Here is a 20,846-nt window from a genome sequence, read left to right as displayed (position 1 = left end):
TAGCTGTTTACTCAGTTTCATTAAATGAATGATCAGGGTGGCAGCTGTACTCTCGCTCCGTTGCTTGGCGCCAGGAGCAGTAATAGGGAACACCTGGTTGCGCAATTAGGAAATCCCACGAAGGCTACATGAAGCGTCCTTCGAAGGCCAAATAGACTGCATCCTTCGAAGTCTACAGCCTTCGAAGTACGCAGCCTTCACATTGGGACACAGCAAAAGAAAGATGGCGTTTATTAAAGAGGAGAGTGAAGACGTGAAGATGGAAGAGACATTCAGAGTCAAACATGAAGATACCGAGGAACAAAGAAAGATGGCATTTATTAAAGAGGAGAGTGAAGACCTGAGGATTAAAGAAACATTCAGTGTCAAACATGAAGATACAGAGGAACAAACAGGTCAGTTTCATTCTCAAAGTCTTTCTTTAGTCATTCTGTGTCACGCGTCTCTTTATTGGATTTATTATATGCAACTCATGTTACAAATTAAATTAGCCAATACAGCTATTTTATATAACATTATTAAACCCAACATCTACTTCTGAATTAAAAACACTGAAAACCATTGTGGTATGTGGTGGTGGTAAGTTGGATTAGATGGCGGAGGAAGCTGGACAGACTCGGAAGACCCAAGCGTACTTTAAGGGTACACTGGGAACATTGAGTCTCCTGTCAGAGAGATCTTCAACTCCCACCACCGGCGGAGCCACGACCGGATGCCGAGGGAGGCTGGAGATATTGAGTCTGAGATGACCATGTTCTCCACCTCCATTGTTGAAGTGGCCGCTCTGAGGTGTGGCCGTAAGGCCTCCAGTGCCTGTTGAGGCGGCAATCCCTGAACCCGGTGGTGGATGCCGGAAGTAAAGGATACCGTCAAGCTGGAGGAGTCCTATCGGGCCTGGTTGGCTTGTGGAACTCCTGAGGCAGCTGATGGGTACCGGCAGGCCAAGAGGACTGCGGCACGGGTGGTTATGGAGGCAAAAACTCAGGCCTGGGATGAGTTTGGTGAGGCCATGGAGAAGGACTATCGGCTGGCCTCGAAGAGATTCTGGCAAACTGTCCGGCGCCTCAGGAGAGAGAAGCAGTGCCCTACCAACGCTGCTTACAGTGGAAGTGGGCAGCTGTTGACTTACTTTAGGATCTTCTCAGTCCCTTCCTCACGTCTTCCATCGAGGAAACAGAGTCTGAGGGTTCAGAGGTGGACTCGTCCATCACCCTAGCTAAAGTCAACAAGGTAGTCAAGAAACTCCTCTGTGGCAAGGCACCGTGGTGGATGAGATCTGCCCTGAGTACCTCTAGTCTCTGGATGTTGTGGGGCTGTCTTGGCTGACACGCCTCTGCAGCATCGCTTGGCAGTTGGGAACAGTGCCTCTGGGATGGCAGACTGGGGTGGTGGTCCCTCTTTTTAAGAAGTGGGACCGTGAGGTGTGTTCCAATGCCTCTGTGTCCCCCTGGAAGAGCTGGGGGAAGTGTCTAGGAAGAGGGAAGTCTGGGCATCTCTGCTTAGACTGCTGCCCCCGCAACCCGGCCCCGGATAAGCGGAAGAAGATCGATGGAAAAAAATAAAAAAATAATTTCTATAACTTAATTATACATAAAACATACAAATAAATAATCACACAGACAGCGGCAGGTTTATTAGGATGCCGTCTCTTTAAGACCTGATGCACTGATCAAATACATTAGAACAGACCGATTTCTTTCTTAAATGTTTACATTCACTTAAAAACATTCCCGATTGCGCTGGGATGTGGATTTTTAGACATTTTTGACCATTCAAGCGCAATAATCCATGAAAGAGAACTGAATTTGTTATCATTAACTTCTTGATCTTAAAAACTCTTAATAACATTAATCACGTCCTGTGCTTTATTTGCTCACTACATCATACTATGCTGGTTAAGCAGTTAGTCCTTGTGTCTAGGCACAGGTACTCCATCTGATCTGGATACGGCCCGGATCTGGCTCACTACATCCTGCGTTGTGGTCGTGTCTAGGCCCAGGTCCTCCATCTGATCTGAACATATTCCTTTAATTCAGATAATTCTTTTTTAAGCTGTGAGGGGATTATTGCTTCCAAACAACTTTAAATTTGGTAATTTTAAGCCTCCCTGATTATAGTCTAAATCTAATTCTGTCAGGACCACAATTGTCAGATGATGAAAGTTAGCCTACAGTTTGGGTGGGCGTTATGGTTCTGTTTGGGGCAAAAACTCTCTGCCCAACCATGCAGCTTAACATAAAAGCATGGAGAGCAGCTTTAGGGTAAACGGAACAGAACAAGCAAATGTTTTGCAGATATCTTTAAAGTTCAATAACTTAACGTACAACAATTCAAGAAAAATGTGTCTGACTTTGGCTTCTAATGCTGTTTTAGAGATAATATATTTGACAAAATAATGCCATTGAGTTGCTGAATTTCCCACGAGCATACTGATAGGGATATGTCTGCCCTTGTCCAACTTGGCATCATTTAGGCATGTTCAGCATCATCTTTTGCTGCATCACCCCCAGCAAATTTGGTGGTTTTTGGAAGATCTTTCTTAGGTTTAGAGCTATGGTCCATCACCCAACGATGAAAGCAAGCATCAGGTAGTCAAAAACGTTGAGTGTAAGCTCATTCAGTATGTGTTTAAAGTACTAAATAAGAAGAAAGGTTTAGGAGCTAGGAACTCCACGTTTGCTCATCTCTTCAGCATTGTGATCTCCCAGAGCTTACTTTGACCTAAGAGAACAGATCAGAGATGTCACCTCAACCCAGAGGTGCCAAAATTGTATCTGTTTGATATCAACAACTTTGTATTTGTTGCAAATTACAAAGTCCTGTTCTTTCCATTTTATTTCAGCATCAACTGAGAAATTTGTCCAAATAGCAGACTTTCCTTGTTTTGTACAGTAAAATGCCTTCTCTCAACATTTGTTGACTCAATTATTCTTGTTAATTAAAATCTGTGCAGTGCACTATTGTGGGTTTTTATAAGGGCTAACTGCCTGCTTGAAAGTATTTGGGACAAATCCTAAAGAAAGGATTTTATTAGCAATATTGACAAGAGGTTCTGAGATTCTGAGTACACATTTTTTAGTTGTATAGTAGGTATAGGATCTAGCATACATGTTGTTGGATTTGATGTTTTCATGTCAGTTTTTAGTGCCATTTAATTGGTATTAACTTTTTTCTGTTTCTTTTCACTCTAGACTTGATGGAGCTGAAACAGGAGAGTCAAAAACTGAATGAAAGGGAAGAGAAAGATCAGTGTGAGAAATTGCATGAATTTATGACTGTGGAAAAATCTTTTAGTTACTTACAGACTTCTGCAACAGAAACTAGAAACCTCGAGATGAGAGTTCACACTGGAAAGAGCCCTTTTACCTGCCAACAATGTGGAAAAACTTTCATTCGAAAAGACAGCCTTAAATTCCACTTGAGAATGCACGCTGGAGAGAAACCGTTCATATGCCCTCAGTGTGGAAAGAGTTTTACACAGAAAAAAATCCTTAATGGCCACATGAAAGTTCACACTGGAGAGAAGCCTCACACCTGCCAACAGTGTGGAAGGAGCTTCACGATGAAAGGAAATCTTACAGCTCACATCAAAAGTCACACTGGAGAGAGGCCATTTGTTTGTGATCAGTGTGGAAAGAGTTATACACAGAAAAAAATCCTTAAAGCCCACATGAGAGTTCACACTGGAGAGAAGCCTCACTCTTGCCAACAGTGTGGAATGAGCTTCATGGTGAAAGGAAATCTTACGATTCACATGAAAAGTCACACTGGAGAGAAGCCGTTTGTTTGTGATCAGTGTGGAAAGAGTTTTACACAGAGAAAAATCCTTAAAATCCACATGAGAGTTCACACTGGAGAGAAGCCTTACACCTGCCAACAGTGTGGGAAGAGTTTTACGATGAAAGGAAATCTTACGATTCACATGAAAAATCACACTGGAGAGAAGCCGTATGTTTGTGATCAGTGTGGAAAGAGTTTTAAAATTAAAGATGATATTATTCACCATATGAGGATTCACACAGCGGAGAAAGGTTTTATATGTCATCAGTGCAATAGCAGTTTCTCAGACGGGAATCTCCTCAAGAATCATGTAAAAATTCACACCTTAGAGGAGCCTTACATGTGTCATCAGTGTGGAAAGAGTTTCACAAACAAAGCAAACCTTGAGGATCACATGAGAATTCACACTGGAGAAAAGCCTTTCACCTGTCCTCAGTGTGGAAAGAGCTTCAAGGTGAAAAGAAGTCTTACGATTCACATGAAAAGTCACACTGGAGAGAAGCCATTTGTTTGTGATCAGTGTGGAAAGAGTTTTACACAGAAAAAAATCCTTAAAACCCACATGAGAGTTCACACTGGAGAGAAGCCGCACTCTTGCCAACAGTGTGGAAGGAGCTTCACGATGAAAGGAAATCTTACGGCTCACATGAAAAGTCACACTGTAGAGAAGCCGTATGTTTGTGATCAGTGTGGAAAGAGTTTTAGATTTAAAGATAGTATTATTCACCATATGAGGAGTCACACAGCGGAGAAAGGTTTTATATGTCATCAGTGCAATAGGAGTTTCTCAGACGGGAATCTCCTTAAGAATCATGTAAAAATTCACACCGTAGAGGAGCCTTACATGTGTCATCATTGTGGAAAGAGTTTCAGAAACAGAGCAAACCTCGAGGATCACCTGAGAATTCACACTGGAGAAAAGCCTTTCACCTGTCCTCAGTGTGGAAAGAGCTTCGCAGTGAAAGGAAACCTTAAGAGCCACATTAGAGCTCACACTGGAGAGAAGCCGTACAAGTGTCTGCAGTGTGAGAAGAGCTTTAAATATCACTCAGACCTGAAACGGCATTTGAAAACTCATTCTGAAAAGAAATAGACATTTACCTTAGTGTGATGAAGTTTAGAAAAAGGAGAAATTCATCTGCGCATTCACTCTGGAGAAAGACAATTCAGTTGTGATCAATATAATAAAAGATTTACACTCACCTAAAGGATTATTAGGAACACCACACTAACACTGTGTTTGACCCCCTTTGGCCTTCAGAACTGCCTTAATTCTACGTGGCATTGATTCAACAAGGTGCTGAAAGCATTCTTTAGAAATGTTGGCCCATATTGATAGGATAGCATCTTGCAGTTGATGGAGATTTGTGGGATGCACATCCAGGGCACGAAGCTCCCGTTCCACCACATCCCAAAGATGCTCTATTGGGTTGAGATCTGGTGACTGTGGCGGCCATTTTAGTACAGTCAACTCATTGACATGTTCAAGAAACCAATTTGAAATGATTCCAGCTTTGTGACATGGTGCATTATCCTGCTGGAAGTAGCCATCAGAGGATGGGGACATGGTGGCCATAAAGGGATGGACATGGTCAGAAACAATGCTCAGGTAGGCCGTGGCATTTAAACGATGCCCAGTTGGCACTAAGGGGTCTAAAGTGTGCCAAGAAAACATCCCCCACACCATTACACCACCACCAGCCTGCACAGTGGGAACAAGGCATGATGGATCCATGTTCTCATTCTGTTTATGCCAAATTCGGACTCTACCATCTGAATGTCTCAACAGAAATCGAGACTTAGACCAGGCAACATTTTTCCAGTCTTCAACTGTCCAATTTTGGTGAGCTCTTGCAAATTGTAGCCTCGATGAGTGGTACCCGGTGGGGTCTTCTGCTGTCGTAGCCCATCCGCCCCAAGGTTGTGTGTGTTGTGTCTTCTTCACAAATGCTTTGCTGCATACCTCGGTTGTAACGAGTGGTTATTTCAGTCAAAGTTGCTCTTCTATCAGCTTGAATCAGTCGGCCCATTCTCCTCTGACCTCTCGCATCAACAAGGCATTTTCGCCCACAGGACTGCCATCGCATACTGGATGTTTTTCCCTTTTCACACCTGTGGTGGAACATTTTAAACTGAATATTAAGCTAACCATGTTTTAACATTTGACCTCATTTAACCAGCTGAATATCTGAGACAATGTACTGACAGACATTCTGTACTTCAGATGAATGTATGTGTGTCAAACACCTGACTGTGTATAAATAACAAATATGGGAAATGGAACTAGATAGATGACTAAGTTAGAAACATTAAAACAAAGTCTCCTCTACCCAGTAACAGAACAGTCTACCTATGAAGAACCAATGAAATTAATGTCATTATGGCATACCTCCATATTGTATAAAAACTGTTGTATCAGTGTTTTCGGGGGGATTCTCAATGGAATTTGTCTGAGATCCACCAGCCTTGTTTTTACTTGGGAAGTTCTCTGAGTATTGCTCGAGAACTCTCCTGTCCGTAATTAAAAGCATTGAAAGAAGATTTGCTGGAGTCTGTCATTTAAGCTGCGCAGCAAGAACAAGTAAGTTATAATTATTAGTACCTGGCAGGACGTCGACAGAAGTTGCGCTAGGGTTATAGGATTAGTACCCGGCAGGTCGTCGACTGTAGACGCGCTGATAATAAGACTTGGCCAACTAGAGTGAGTATTATTGTAGAGTAGTCCGGTTCAGGGAAAAAATCCATTACACACCATTCTTTGTAAACCCTAGAAATGGTTGTGCGTGAAAATCCCAGTAACTGAGCAGTTTGTGAAATAATCAGACCGGCCCGTCTGGCACCAACAACCATGCCACGCTCAAAATTGCTTAAATCACCTTTCTTTCCCATTCTGACATTCAGTTTGGAGTTCAGGAGATTGTCTTGACCAGGACCACACCCCTAAATACATTGAAGCAACTGCCATATGATTGGTTGATAATTGCATTAATGAGAAATTGAACAGGTGTTCCTAATAATCCTTTAGGTGAGTGTAACTTACAAATACAAATGAAAAGTCATGTACATGTGAGACCCTGTTTTTGTTCTTTATTTAAAGCCACATTGTGGAACTTTTTGAGAGACTGAGAATGAAGAGATTATGAAAGGACATTTTAGGTACTAAAAAAGATACTCTCTTAAAGGTATAGCGGAGGATTTTCTTTTTCCGGGTGGGTAGTCTATACTATTGGTCCACCTAAGTGTCAATCATTCTGGTGATATGTTTACGTAAGGCCGTCGTAGGCTACGTGCTCATCCCTATGTAGTTTTCACTTTCATGTGTATTATGTCGGAGTTACGGTTTCAGCCATTCCTTTGAAAATGGCTGAGGGTCGAAAGAGAAAAAATGTTTACTAAGTCTATGATAAGAAGAGAAAGGCCGCAGAATATAGAAACAAGACCAGAGTGATTTTGGGTGAATATCACACGCTGGCGTGCGCTAAAAGCACAGGTTGGGCTTCTCACTGATGCCGCAGTCGCGAAGATTCTACTAGACAGGTAAAGTTTGTCACGCTATTTGGAGAAATCCATTTAAAATCACTAGTAAAAGTTAATGCAAGCTACAATGCTAGCCCTGGCACAAGTCATGCACCGCATAGACACGGTAAACATCTCAATTTGTCTAAAGTAGCCTTTTGTCCAAAATGGTAAATGGTGTCACGCTGAAATATTCTAAAATCTTGTGTGTTTATTATTACACAAATGCAACAAGCTACTTCTCCATATGCAACTATGTATAAAAATAACGTATTAACAATGAGAGATATTAGGTTAAGGACCAACGTAATAGCACTGCTTATATGTTGCTATGTAACGTAATTGCGATTTGCAAAATAGTTTCCTCAGAACGTATTTCGTGTGATACAGGGTTGTACATATCATGTCTTGAGTCCTCGGTCACTCAATCGATCAGTATAATAAGTAAATAAAACACGGAAGGGCATTTGACATGTTGTCTTTTTTATGAATGTTTTTTAGTTAGTTTAGAATTTGCAACATAATTGTGCAAGGCGTATAGACGTTCCCTAGCTCTCGGGAGCAAGAGTGTTGTGTTTGTGCATGTGCATTTTTTTTAAAAAATTGGAGAGGGCGGGTCTTCTCTAAAATTCGGAAAGATCCTCCGCTATACCTTTAATTTCTACAGATTCCAGCATCACTAGAAAACTTTCAACTGCGATCATACAAACCTCTGAATTTTAAAGCAGTAATAAACGCTACATAAACTAACAACAAGGCACAGTTTGCACTGTAAAACCATGTTGTTGGAATTTTCCTCTTTAAAAACAAAATAGCAGCAGAATTTCAAAGAAATTAAAGCATTTTTACCTGTGGGCAGCATCGTTTCTAGCAGCAGTGATTCAATTGGTGTCTGAGGAGATTGTTGGCGAGAGCTGTTATTTTACGCAGCAGGTGGCACACGTGACTCGTGTCGCGAGCATAGACAGTAAGGTCACGAGTCATTAATATAGTTATTATGCCAAAATACAGATTTACTTAGTTTTAAATGACACCATTGTAATCCTGAAAGTATCCCCCTCTTTTTCAAAAAGTAACTATAATCTGATTACTATGTTTTTGATGTAACTGTAACAAATTACAGTTAGTAGATTTTTTAATCCTGATTACATAACGCTGTTACATGTATTCCGCTACTCCCCAACCCTGCGTATGTGTTAACTTTGCAAACATGGACTGTATAAAAGAAGGGGACGAAGAAGAGATCTTCGCTCTTCCTTGCAATCACCAACCTAAAACGCCAGCAGTTGTCAGGCGCAAGAAGCTTCAAGCCTAGCTAGTATCCATCTGTTAGTTAATAATCATTTAAGATCTGCAACAAGTATTCATTTTCATTTGATTATTGTAATACATTTTGTAACATTTATTATAATCATCTGACTGGACCTTGGATCATTGAGTAGAAGAGTCCCACTCTTCTAATTGGGCCGGGAGGACCCTTCCTGAAGAGAACGACATCAGAGGGTGAGAATCCTTTTGAGATAAGAATAACCCATATGAGATTTGATTGATCAAAATAGCCTAGCCAAAGAGGCAGCATATAACAAGAGTATATGTATAAGGATATATTTATCAGGGATGTGATTTTTCCGACCTGAAAATGTGACCTACGTGAATCATGCATATCTGTAAAAAAAAAAAAAAAAAAGGGGGGGGGGGGGGGGTGTCGGGTGTCGGCAGCCGGAGTGAAAAGGAGAGAATATGAGGCCATAACCCATAACTGGCAGACGTGCGTACAGAAAGTTCCTTCCAAAGTATGAACAAGGACGTATTTGCGTTCAGCCAGAGAATGTCTAATTGGTTCAGCTTGTTCACCTGCAATTTCGTATCTCACTCGCTCTCGCGCTGGTATCGTTGTCAGTTGACAAGAACATCACAGTTAGGTCACCAGGGCTGGGCGATATATCGATATATTTCAAATTTGCGCTATGATCCATGCTCCAAGCAAGCTGCTGACTGCAGCTATCGTGCATTATGTCAGTTGCAGTCCTCCTGACACCTCCGTCTCAACAGCATTAGTGTACAACGCGACAAATACTCGCAGAGGAACGGCTACATCAGTTCAGCGAGTTCACAAAAGTTAATTTGCATCTGCTTTAAAGCCTTGCCGGTTAAACATGTCATTCACTGCTAATGCGCTGTTCTGAGCGCGAACACCTGACGTGCACATGCGCTAAAAGCTTGTAACAGAGCCTGGTTGCTGGACTAAGTTATCTTTCGAGTAGTATTATTTCGCTAATACTCTCAAATATAGGCTACACAAGGTTTACATAAGAACATTTGGTTATGTCCAGGGGTTAAAGTGGTCCGGAACTGCGTTCCGTCACCTCAGATAAATTAATAAATAAATAGATTAATTAATCTCAACGAATCTTGCTTCTCCCGATATGGACCAACTTCCCTTCCTCCCCGCTGAACGCGAGCGATAAACACAAAGAATAAACTATATAAAGTATAAACTGTATAAAGTATAACAGCATAAAGTATAAACTATATAAAGTAGCTATAAACGCCTCGTCCGTTTGGAGAGGTGCGCGCGGAGCCCCGCGCTCGTGCGGACGCGTCTAGTTATACACAAGGCTTTACAAATGCTTGAAATGCACTTGCGGTGGTTTAGCGCGGTAAAGTTAGTTTTAGGTCCGAAATATTTCGCCTGACATTTGTTTTCCCTGTAGCCGCTGTTCTAGGGTCTTACAAAGAGATCAATAGCAGGATTAGTTTTAACAAACCATTGTATATCGACATTATTATTCGTTCATTAATATTCAAAAATCACCTGCGTGCATTTAATGCTGCATAGAATCCTGAGAATGCTTTCACGGGTTTGCACAGCGCATGATGAGGGAACGTCTGCCAATTCCACCAAATAATTTGTATTATTTAAAATTACTTTTTTAAATTCCAAAGCTTGTATTAGGTGGCAATACAGACCTGGTAGCCTTGAGTAAATTAACTTGTTTAAGATAATGATTCATGAAACATATAATTTTCAATTATTTACTTCACTGACAGATGAAAATGAAAGACTATCAGTCAAAGTTCAGGGGGTTTAGGAGTTTAGGAGGGGAAGAAATAGGGCAGGATAAGGAGACTGAGAAAAATAAAGATGTAGATGGGAAGAGAGCAGGTAGGCTATTAACAAAATAATCGAATGCACTGACATGGTTTTAAAGCTATTTATTATCCTTTTTTTGGCCTTCAAAAGTCTTAAATGGCACATAATTTGGTCAGAGAAATCAAAATTTTCTCGGGTGAGGCCAACTGAAAGCAAACCGAGAAAATTGAGAGAAATCTGCTTGTCAAATGCTCCGTGTATATTAGACGTGTCGCGTACAGGTCTTAAAGTGACAGTAGCCCTAATAATAAAAATGCAGCCGCTTGTTCTTAAAGGGATAGTTGACCCCAAAATAAAAATTCTGTCATTATTTATTCACTGTAATGTTGTTCCAAACCTGTATTAATTTATTTCTTGTGCTGAACAAAAAAGAAGATGTGGGTAACCAGACAGTTGCTGGTCCCCATTGACTTCCATAGGGAAAATTTTACTATGGAAATCACTGGGGTACATCAACTGTTTTGTTACCCACATTCTTCCAAATAACTTAAACAGAAGAAAGAAACTTATTCAGGTTTGAAACAACTTGAGAGTAAATGATGACAATTACAATTTTTGGGAGAACTATTAATGTTAATTAAACAACAAAACACAGAGGAAATCACTCACTGCTCTTGAGAACTTTAATAGTAGCTTTAATAAGAATCAATGTGTCATTTATACAGTGAAGACTATATTTGACTTTGATTGAACAATTGCTCTCACTTTGCGGAAAAGATATTGGGATATATATCGATCGGGGGGGGGGGGGGGGTTGGCTTGGTATATTTTCCTGCTTTTTTGTCCTTAGCCAATCACATGCCTGATTTATGACTAATTGTTATGATGTAAATAAGGTTGAAGAGTACCACAAAAGGTAGACTTACAATATAAAGGGGAAATCTATTATTTCAGTAATGGAATACGAATTTATCTAGACTGATCACCTAACTCTTGAGACACGACTAAAGGATAGACTGTTTAGATACCGCGAGATTATATTAATATCAAGGACGGGATATTGTATAATTAGGAATGGTATTAATCGTGAGATTCCATCACATGGGGGCTCGTCCGGGATTATCTTTGGATAATAAAGACCCGGAGCAAAAAGTGAATTTGATCAATCACAGCTGGATGACCCAAAAAGCTTCGCTATAAATAGGGGATGCCGTATTTTTTTAAGAAAAGCTAAATAAACCGCGTGGCAGAACCTTGAGTATCTGATCAAAACTAACGATAAACCCTAAAGTAAAGGGATTGAGTAATTTCCTTAAGAAAAGGGAATAATTGTTTTCCCTAGTCCCAGTCTGTACCAAGGAAGGTAACACGGAATGGTATACGTATAATGGTACACCTCGGCAGCTGACGTGAGGGCCATAGTTGAAGGAATAGATGCCGAAAGGGCGAACAGAGAAAAAATTAAAATTCACTTAGATCAGTTAGAACTACTGACCTTCATTTATTTTCAGGAACACACATTAAGATGGGTTTGATGAAATCAGAGAGGTATCTGAACCACACAGACCACAACGTCATTACAACTTCCAGGGCCCAGAAAGGTAGTGAAAACCTCATTAAAGTAGTCCATGTAACTCCAGTGGATCAACCTCAATGTTATGAAGTGATGAGAATACTTTTTGTTCTAACGTAGAACCTGGAAGCGATGCACTGTTTACTACAGCGTCAGAGATTGACACAGAAGAGAAGAGATTTCGTGGCTTCATAACATTAAGGTTGATCCACTGTAGTCACATGGTCTATTTTAACATTGTCTTAAAGGGATAGTTCACTTTGAAATTAGTTTTTGATATGTTTTAGCTTACCTCAAGGGCATCCGAGATGTAGGTGTCTTTGTTTGTGTGAGAAAACGAACAGTATTTATAAACAATGATTTTGTATTTATAAACAATGAATTCTCATAAACAATGGCTTTGTTTCATCAATTTTAACACACTGATCTCTTGATTTAAATAAGAGCTGAACCATTCAATTGAATGTTTACTAAAATTAAAAGCACCTAATTTAGATAAAAGAATAGTAAGGTTAACTGTATCAAATGCCTTCTTCAGGTCAATGAATACTGCTCCCATCACATGTTCCCTGTATTTCTGTTTATTTCTAAGGGAGTCCCGTTCTGCTCATCGTGACAGGAGTTATTTCTCTCTTCAATTATTCTCTCCAGTTCTGTGTTCACTAACGACAGCTTGCTTTTGTTGATATTACTTCATTAAAAACTGTTATTCCTGTCATCTCTGCTTTTGGATCCTTCATTTATTAGCGTGACTTATATGCATTTATACCATGGTCTGGGTGAATACTCGATTCTGATTGGCTGCAGGGTGTCCGTTAAAAAGTGATAGAGGACACCTAGTAAAGTAGTTCTGGTGAAACTGCCTGTTTACCATTCGAAATGAATAAATAAATGCGCTGCCTACAACGGCTGTGAGTAACCATAGCAACAGGCAGTCACATGCTCTATCATCTAACGTTAGATATTATAGCCTAATACAACAATGAGCGACTTCGTGCTATTTCTTTTAACATTTATGGAGAATATGGCAACTTTGACGACTGGTATGCTACTGAAGAAAGAAAAAATGTAAATAAAACGGAGGAAATTACACCGCTGCTGCTCTGCTCCATTGAACTCTATGTAACGACGTAACTTGCGACCATAGTTGGATAACGATGCTTTCGGGAAACGCACCCCTGAATGAGACCCTGCGGGAGTTTTACGCAGCTGTCCAGACAACCAAGGCAGGAGAAGGCTGAACGTTACAGCGTTTCAAGCCTAAGGAGCCTGAGGCAAATGACCCTCTCTTTGATCTGATTAATTTATTGCCCTCTATAACGTTAAGCGCAAATCGCTGGAGCTCAGAGCCAATTGTTTTTTTATTGTTGTTTGATTAATTGTTTTAGGTGTAATAAAAAAAACTATGCCTACCTTTGTGTTTCATGAAAAAAAAAAATGCATTTGTGAACCTGAAGGGATACGAGCTAAGCGGACTAGGGTTGCTAGATAAACAGTCAGTCAAGTTATTATTTGTAAAAACTAGATTTAGCCTAATTAAAATATAAACTTATGTTTTAAAAATGTTTTATTTGGCAAGTGACCATGGTATAAGCGGGTTAATGCCCTCCGAGGTGTCCATTGTCAGGTTTTAATGGACTTCGGCGGAGGCAACCGTCCTCCGCTGCGCGTCGGCCGGTTTACGCCTCGCCGTCGTCCATTAAAACCTGACAATGGACACCTCGGAGGGCATTAACCCTTACATATATTAATCTATATTTGTCATAGATTAATTCACTTCACTTTTGCCACTTACCTTGTTATACTGAATAAAGGTGTTGGCTTTTTGCACAGAAAGTTGGATTCTTGGGTCTTTTTTACAAACCATGGCTTATATATGTTCCTCTATAATGACACATTTAAAATGTTGGACTCCCGAACCCCTAGACTAACGCGGGGGGTCGTTACAATAGTTTAAACTTAATTATCTGGTCTCTGGTTTTTGAGTCGGTTAAGTCATTGTTTAGTTAATTTCCTTACTGTTAATACCATATTATGGTCTGATAAACCTGTCAGTAGATTATAATGTTTTATTATACGCTCTTCCCTATTATTAAAAATAAGATCTATCAAAGTCTTGCTAGTTTCTGTTCACTCTTGTTGGCTTTTTTATCAACTGATCATAATTATATTTGCACATCATTATTTTTAACTCTTGTCTTCCTCTTTTATCTGCCCAGTTTATATTATAAATCACCATAAAATATTGTTTCGATAGAATTATCAAACATTTCCAGTAGTTCCTTCATATCATCATAAAAAGAAAGATTGTGTGATGGAGGATAATATAAAACAACAATATTAAATTGCATTCGTGGAGAAAGTATCACTCTTATGGCAAACTTTAAATCAACTCTTATACATTTAAACGTCTCTCTAATATAGATCAACACTCCTCCACCCTTACCAGATGATCTGTCTTTTCTAAAACAGACATAGCCAGGGACATCTACCATGTTTGTTGGGATATTACCTTGAAGCCATGTTTCACTCATACAAATGTAATCTAAATTTGATTCATTCAAAAGAATATGAACTTGATCCAGCTTTGGCATCAGACTCCGGATGTTTAAGTGTCCACCTAGAGTTCCTCTTAACTTCGATTTAGCGTTCCAAACAATTTTAGCATGATTTACAGTTTGGAAGAACAGGTGTTCTTTCTGTTTCAGCGTCGATCTACATTCATTGGAAACTGACCTCCGCTCCTGGTAAGTGTCGTCAAGCAGCTGATCTCTCGTGCGGACTCCTTTCTTCGTTCGTTGATTTTGCTGGGTCGATGTCGCATGTTTACCTTTTTCGAACCACCTCCGCCTAGCCCATCGGAGCCGTTAACCACTCCGACAAACATTTCACAATTCTCCCTAGAAGTTCGAACTCCTCCCGCTCACAGATCACGCCGGATCATCTCCTTATTTTTGTCTCATAAAAAAAATCCAATAAGCTGAAAAATAATCATTTGCAATTGTAAAACTTTAGCTAGAAGAGTGGAGCCTAACCAACCACTCATTCCCTTGGCCGCCATCTTGGATTCTCCAGATTCAGACATCTTCGGATTTCGTTTAATATGCGTCGGTGTTTCGATGCCCTTTGTGTCGACTACAGGTTTGGCCTCTCTCACCTTGTGTCGGTGGATCTCGTAGATGGACTGTTTGCGCAGCTCGTCCCATTTCTTCATCGGTTACAGAGCTGATGTAGACTTCTGCGTTGTGGAGGACGAAACCGTGTCCTGGCGGATCTCGTAACTGGACTGGTCCCATTTCTGCTGCAGGACCCAGTTAGCCTCAGGTTTCAGAGGCCGGTAGGTCTGGTTCTTCTTTCATTGATCTTTTGACATTTTAGAGTTCATTATAAAAATATAAATACCCTGCAAGTTTCAAAATTAAAACCTTCCTTGTTATTCCAAAAACGTTTGAAACCAAGGCTAGAAAACAACAGCGGAGTTCTAAACAGAGGAGGCTTGTCCATACACTGTATATACAACAATATAAGAATCATTTCAAATCATAAGAAACATGAAATACAAAAACAAAAATCAAAATCTTTTAACTACAAAATCTTAGTGAGTTCCTTCTGTTCCTTTGTAGTATGAATAGGCCTACTTCACTTTATTCATCAAATATTCATCATTATAACACAAATGCTTAGTATTTGGTTTAATTATTTTTAGATATAAGCCAACAAACTGGAGGTATTGATAGCTTTGGTAATCTGTGATTTATCCTTTGAATCAATCAATCAACATTTTCTATGAATGTCTAAATTGTGTGAACGGGACTTTTATTGCAGTTTAACTTTAATTAAAGAGCCAGCAGTATCTTGATATACTTGGTCACCATTTCAAATTGTTTAATGTTAATATTTATTTAGTTTTTCTGCAGTTTTCGTTATGGACGTGTAACCCCTATCCACCAACCATTTACACTAGGTCAGAGTTTGTGTCTGTTAGTTTTCTTATTATTACTCAGTAAGGCCATGTCAGCCCTATGAACCGTACATAGGAAAATTATGAAATTTGGCACACTTGTAGTGATGGTAATGAAAAGTAATTGTAGCAATTTTTGAGTCTCTAGGACCAACTCTATAGCACCACCACCAGTTCAAAAGTTCAACATTAAAATGGTTATAACTTTTGAAGCCTTTGATCTAGCGACATGAAACTTAGGCTGCGTTCCAAACCGCGTACTTCCCTACTATTTAGTATGGGAAAAAGAGTAGGCGAGCAAAAAAGTATGAATGAATCCAAAAGAGTAGGCGAGAATTACCTGGGTGACGTAGTAATTGTCGCGAGATTCAGACTTAAGTGCGTTCCAATATGCCTACTTTCCTACTATATAGTAGGCGAAAACAGTACGTGAAGGAAGCAGTGCTTCCGGCCCGAGTTTTGAGTGCTGTCCGATAGTTACTCTTCTATCCCAGGAGCCCACGCGAGAGGATACGTCATATAAAAGAAGAAGAAGGATAGCTCATACTCGAACATGATGCCAGACGACATGATGACGGACGAGTGTGTTTTCAAATGTGAGTATTAGATATTACCATTCAAATTATCGCATGTGTTGAACTACTGGACTGTTGAATTGTTGAAGGTGTAAAGACGCTATATAGTATGATACATTTATGATTTTGCTTTAAATCACATTTTATTGTATAGTTAACAGAGGAGCTCCAGTAAGGACACATAACGTTACGTCTCCAAACTGGATTTGCATACATTTTAAACCGTATGCATCTTAAATAGAATTACTAAATGTTTATTTAATATCGAATGTTTAATACATTTACATAAAGTATCTAAACATAAGTAATCTATTTCATTTGTCCATTAGTACTGTTGAAAAATGGTGGAACAATTATGCTCAACATATCATAGTAGAATTGAGCTTATAAATCACAGAGGTAACGTGAGTCTTGTTTGGATGTTACAGGGACGGATGAGCACACGCGGCTGCATGAAGCCCTCTTCACCGGAAAGCGGAATGCTGCCATCAAAGGCTTTGAGTGAGTATACAGAAATAATTAAAAATCAATTTAATTGTTTATTTGTATTATATTTCAACAGATATTACAGCACTTTTGATCCTTGATTTCTCTGCAGATCTTTTGTGGAGGAGCAGAGCTGGCAAGGCAAGGTGACGACGGCTTTTGTAAACAAGAAATGGGAAAACCTTAAACAAAAATACATCATTTTGTTACTTCTAATACAGAAATGAAATTATTCAATATTGAGATGTTAAAATGACTGCTTTTGTATCATGCTTGTGCATTTTTGCAGCATCTGAAATGTCCACAGACGGGGGTGAGCACTGAGGATGGAGAGACCACAGCAGCGTCCTGGAAGTGGTACACTGCCATGGATGAGGCAATTGGGGGCAGACCCTCCATCTCTCCTCCTTGCCTCATGTGGGCCGGATGCTGCTGTTCATCCTCTTCATGCTCAGTGAGGCCAGAGCCAGCAAGAGCCAAGAAAAGGGTGAAAGATCTGGAGGACCTGATCCAGGAGAGGGAGGAGAGAGAGAGGAAAGCGGCTGAGAGGGAGGAGAGGCTGTGGAGAGAAATGGAGGAGAAGGAGGAAAGAAGAGAACGGAAGAGACGAGAGAGAGACGAAAGGCAAGAAAGAGAAGTAAGAGAAAGAGAAGAGAGATGGCACCCGGAGGCAATCGAGAGAGAGGAAAGGAGAGATAAAGATACAAAAGAAAGAGATGAAAGATTCCTTTCCGTTCTTGAAATCCTTTCAAAAAAATAAATTCAATGACAAAAAAAATTCTTCTGATCATTTGCGTTAAAATGAATTAAATTATTTATATATATATATATATATATATATATATATACATACACATACATTCAGAGTACTGTGCAACAACAACAAATGGTGGCCTAAGACTTTTGTGCAATACTATGTATATGAAACAAACAATTTCTAGGCATTCACGGTAACCTACATTATAGACTTCCAGGAATTTATTGATACTTTAAGATTGTGATAAAATTCATAAATTACATATTTATGAAGTGATGAATAATTAGTGAATGTAACTTGTGTAACACTTTAAAACACTGGTTTTATTGTAGTGTATTATGTGACTTCTAAATGCACACAGAGCTCATGCAGGGATTTTCATGGCAGGTCATTGAGGGTTCAGTTCCAGCACACCTGTCTGTAATTTTCAAGTAGTCAGTTAATAATGGGTATAAATTGATTCAGGTGTGTATAATTAGGGTTGGACAATAGCCATCCATGACTTAAGCTGAACTTGAGACTGTTTACACAAACTACCTTAAATTTTGCATTAACTAGCGTTAGTGAACCCAAGCAAATAATTCAGTCATTATTTACTCCCCTTCATGTTGTATGATCCCTCTGTTTTTTTTAATTTGTTTGTTGTTTTTTTCCTGAACACAAAAGGTGATTTTGGTCACGTTTGTACTATTGGTTTAATACAAAACCAGTCAATGGACTTTCAGAAGCTTCAAAAGCATCATTAAATAATGCCATGAAGCTTCTGAAAGTTGGGCTCCATTGACTGATATTGAATGAAACCAGCAGAACGAACTTGAGAAAAATCCCATTTTGTATTTAAACAATACAAAACAGAGGGATCTAACAGCATGGAAGCACATAAATAATTGCTGTATTTATATGTTGAGGTGAATTAACCCTTTCACCCACCAAATAGAAATTGTAGTAAATGTATGTATGCATTTTGTATTATAATAATACCTTGACAAAATAAGCAGCTTTGAGCGTTTATGCCTGAGACCGTTTTAAAAAAAAAAAGCATTATAAAAATCCATCACATTTATTTTCATTTTTTTCGCTACTCCTCCTTCAAATTTTGTACAATTTTGTCCAAACATGTGCTCAAATGATCTCCGGACTGAGCCGCATAGACAGAAACAGAATTTTTTTTAAATAGTAGAAATAAAAAAGTTATGGTGTCGCAAACTTAACGAGGTCCACCCAAAATTGGCTAAGAGGCTGTATCTCGGCCAAAGTTTGATCAATTGAAACAATTGAAATTGGTACACTTATGCCTAGTTCACACTACAGGATTTAAAGCCCGATTTAAGCCCGATTTGCAAGTTAACGAGCTCGCCGACAGATCGGGCTCTAATCGAACGCCAATCTTTATGTGTGAAACATTAAACGACGCATCAAAAACGCTCGCTGATACATCGCCAACGCGCCGCCGGACAAATATCTAGCATGCCAAATATCTGGAGCTGTCGTGCGACTCGGTAGCGTGTGGTGTCACGTGTCGCGGCGAGCTACAACCAATGAGAGAGCAAGGCATACGCTGAGGCATACACCGAAAGAAAAATAGCAGCAGCACCAGCAATGACTTCAAGGAAATGGAACCAAGAAATGGAGCAAAATTTAATAGAACTGTGGCAGGAGCATAACTGCCTCTACGATGTTTCAGACGACATGTACCACAACCGAGCTGAGAAAGAGAAGAGGTGGACAGAAGTCGCTAATGCACCTTCAACAGCCAGGTGAGCTAACGTCAAACATACGTAATTCATTTGCACGATGAGAGATAGATTGGAGTAGAGTTGTAATAACACAGTATTGTATGTATTAATATTTCAATGAACATAACTATAACTTTATACATTTCAGCATAATTGTTGAACTTACGTTTATTTTCATCAAAATGTAGGCTACAGTGACAGTTTTAGTCAAGGTGTAGCTATTATATTCATTTGCATTAAGCTATAATTTGCAGGATTGTTTTTGTAATGGTGATGTGGTCTTTGCAATTCAGATTTTATATTAGGTGAGGACGAAAATGTCATACTCTTTTATTGCATCTCTATTGTGATCTGTAATGGTAACCTAAACATAGGTTCAATAAAATTAAAATGTTAAAATATAAGACATGCATCTAGACCTAATGGTACCTGATTCATATTGCTGGATTGTTGTGGTCACATTGTCCAAGGCACTTTGAAACAGGCAAAGAATTTCACGACTGCATTAACAACTGACAACTATTAAATGTATTTTTTTTTTCCCCCTTCTTCAGTTGAGGACGTTAAGACCAGGGCAATATCCCTGCGAACACAGTACTGCAGGTTGCTAAAACCCAAACCGAGTGGGAGTGGCAGCAAACCAATGACACCAAGACAAAGGTGGCTCCTCAGAGTCATGGATTTCATTAAAAGCTACATTGTTCACCTAAATGTGTTGCTCCTGCCAAGGAACGCTACCTGCTGGTGAGACAAAATAGTCTCGCAAAAGATTTCGCTGCATTTTTGCTGTTACTGTTGCAGTGTCAAAGACAGACGCTCTCTAGGCGGTATAGCGAGTCTCATTTTGGTGTCCTTCTTTTTAATGAGGTGTTCGACTTTCCCCAGCAAGAAATCAAACTCGTCTGCGGTCATTCGCAGCATCTCCCTAAACCCACTCTTATCATTCATCTATTTAAAAGACAAATAAAGAAATAAATCAGCTTATCACAACACACAACCTTGTATTTGTAAACACTTGCCAAATCAGGCAGCTGCTTCAATACATGTTTTACTCACCTCCAACTCTCTCTGTAGCACGGACAATCCCTGCTGCCTGCGTGCGCTTATCCAGCCTTTGACTCATATTCTTTTTTTCGCCTTTTTTTTCCTTGGTTCTGAACAGACCATTGCGCAAACAACTTGGACCGCCAATTTTGTCCCGCTGTCCATGTTCAAATCGACGTAATTAACACCTGTTTCGCGATAGTTCCCATCAACCTCTCGTGTGTGTTTTCGTGACAAAACGTGGTTTGGGGACCGGAGAGAGTCGTTGAGTGACAGAGTTGTTGTCAGCTCATGTAGTGTGTAACCTCCTGTTGCAGATCAGTC

The 20,846-nt window shown here is 39.7% G+C and overlaps 2 protein-coding genes across 2 annotated transcripts; both read left to right on the top strand.

The window, feature by feature from the left end:
- The first annotated feature begins 221 nt into the window (after positions 1-221).
- On the top strand, positions 222-8,902 carry LOC120481486 (uncharacterized). The gene is made up of 2 exons (XM_039675172.2): positions 222-395; positions 3,192-8,902. Exons 1-2 carry the CDS (start codon positions 224-226, stop codon positions 4,871-4,873), a joined length of 1,854 nt encoding a protein of 617 aa, XP_039531106.2. The 5' UTR covers positions 222-223; the 3' UTR covers positions 4,874-8,902.
- Positions 8,903-16,492: 7,590 nt separating this feature from the next.
- LOC148969348 (uncharacterized) lies at positions 16,493-17,745 on the top strand. The gene is made up of 4 exons (XM_089126966.1): positions 16,493-16,520; positions 16,928-17,000; positions 17,098-17,183; positions 17,273-17,745. The coding sequence occupies exons 1-4, from the start codon at positions 16,493-16,495 to the stop codon at positions 17,743-17,745; spliced, it is 660 nt and encodes a 219-aa protein (XP_088983092.1).
- Positions 17,746-20,846: the final 3,101 nt, after the last annotated feature.

This window comes from Pimephales promelas, chromosome 24, assembly GCF_988280905.1.
Source record: "Pimephales promelas chromosome 24, fPimPro1.hap1.1, whole genome shotgun sequence".
NCBI classification, from domain to species: Eukaryota; Metazoa; Chordata; class Actinopteri; order Cypriniformes; family Leuciscidae; genus Pimephales; species Pimephales promelas.
This window is presented reverse-complemented; position numbering and strand designations above follow the sequence as displayed.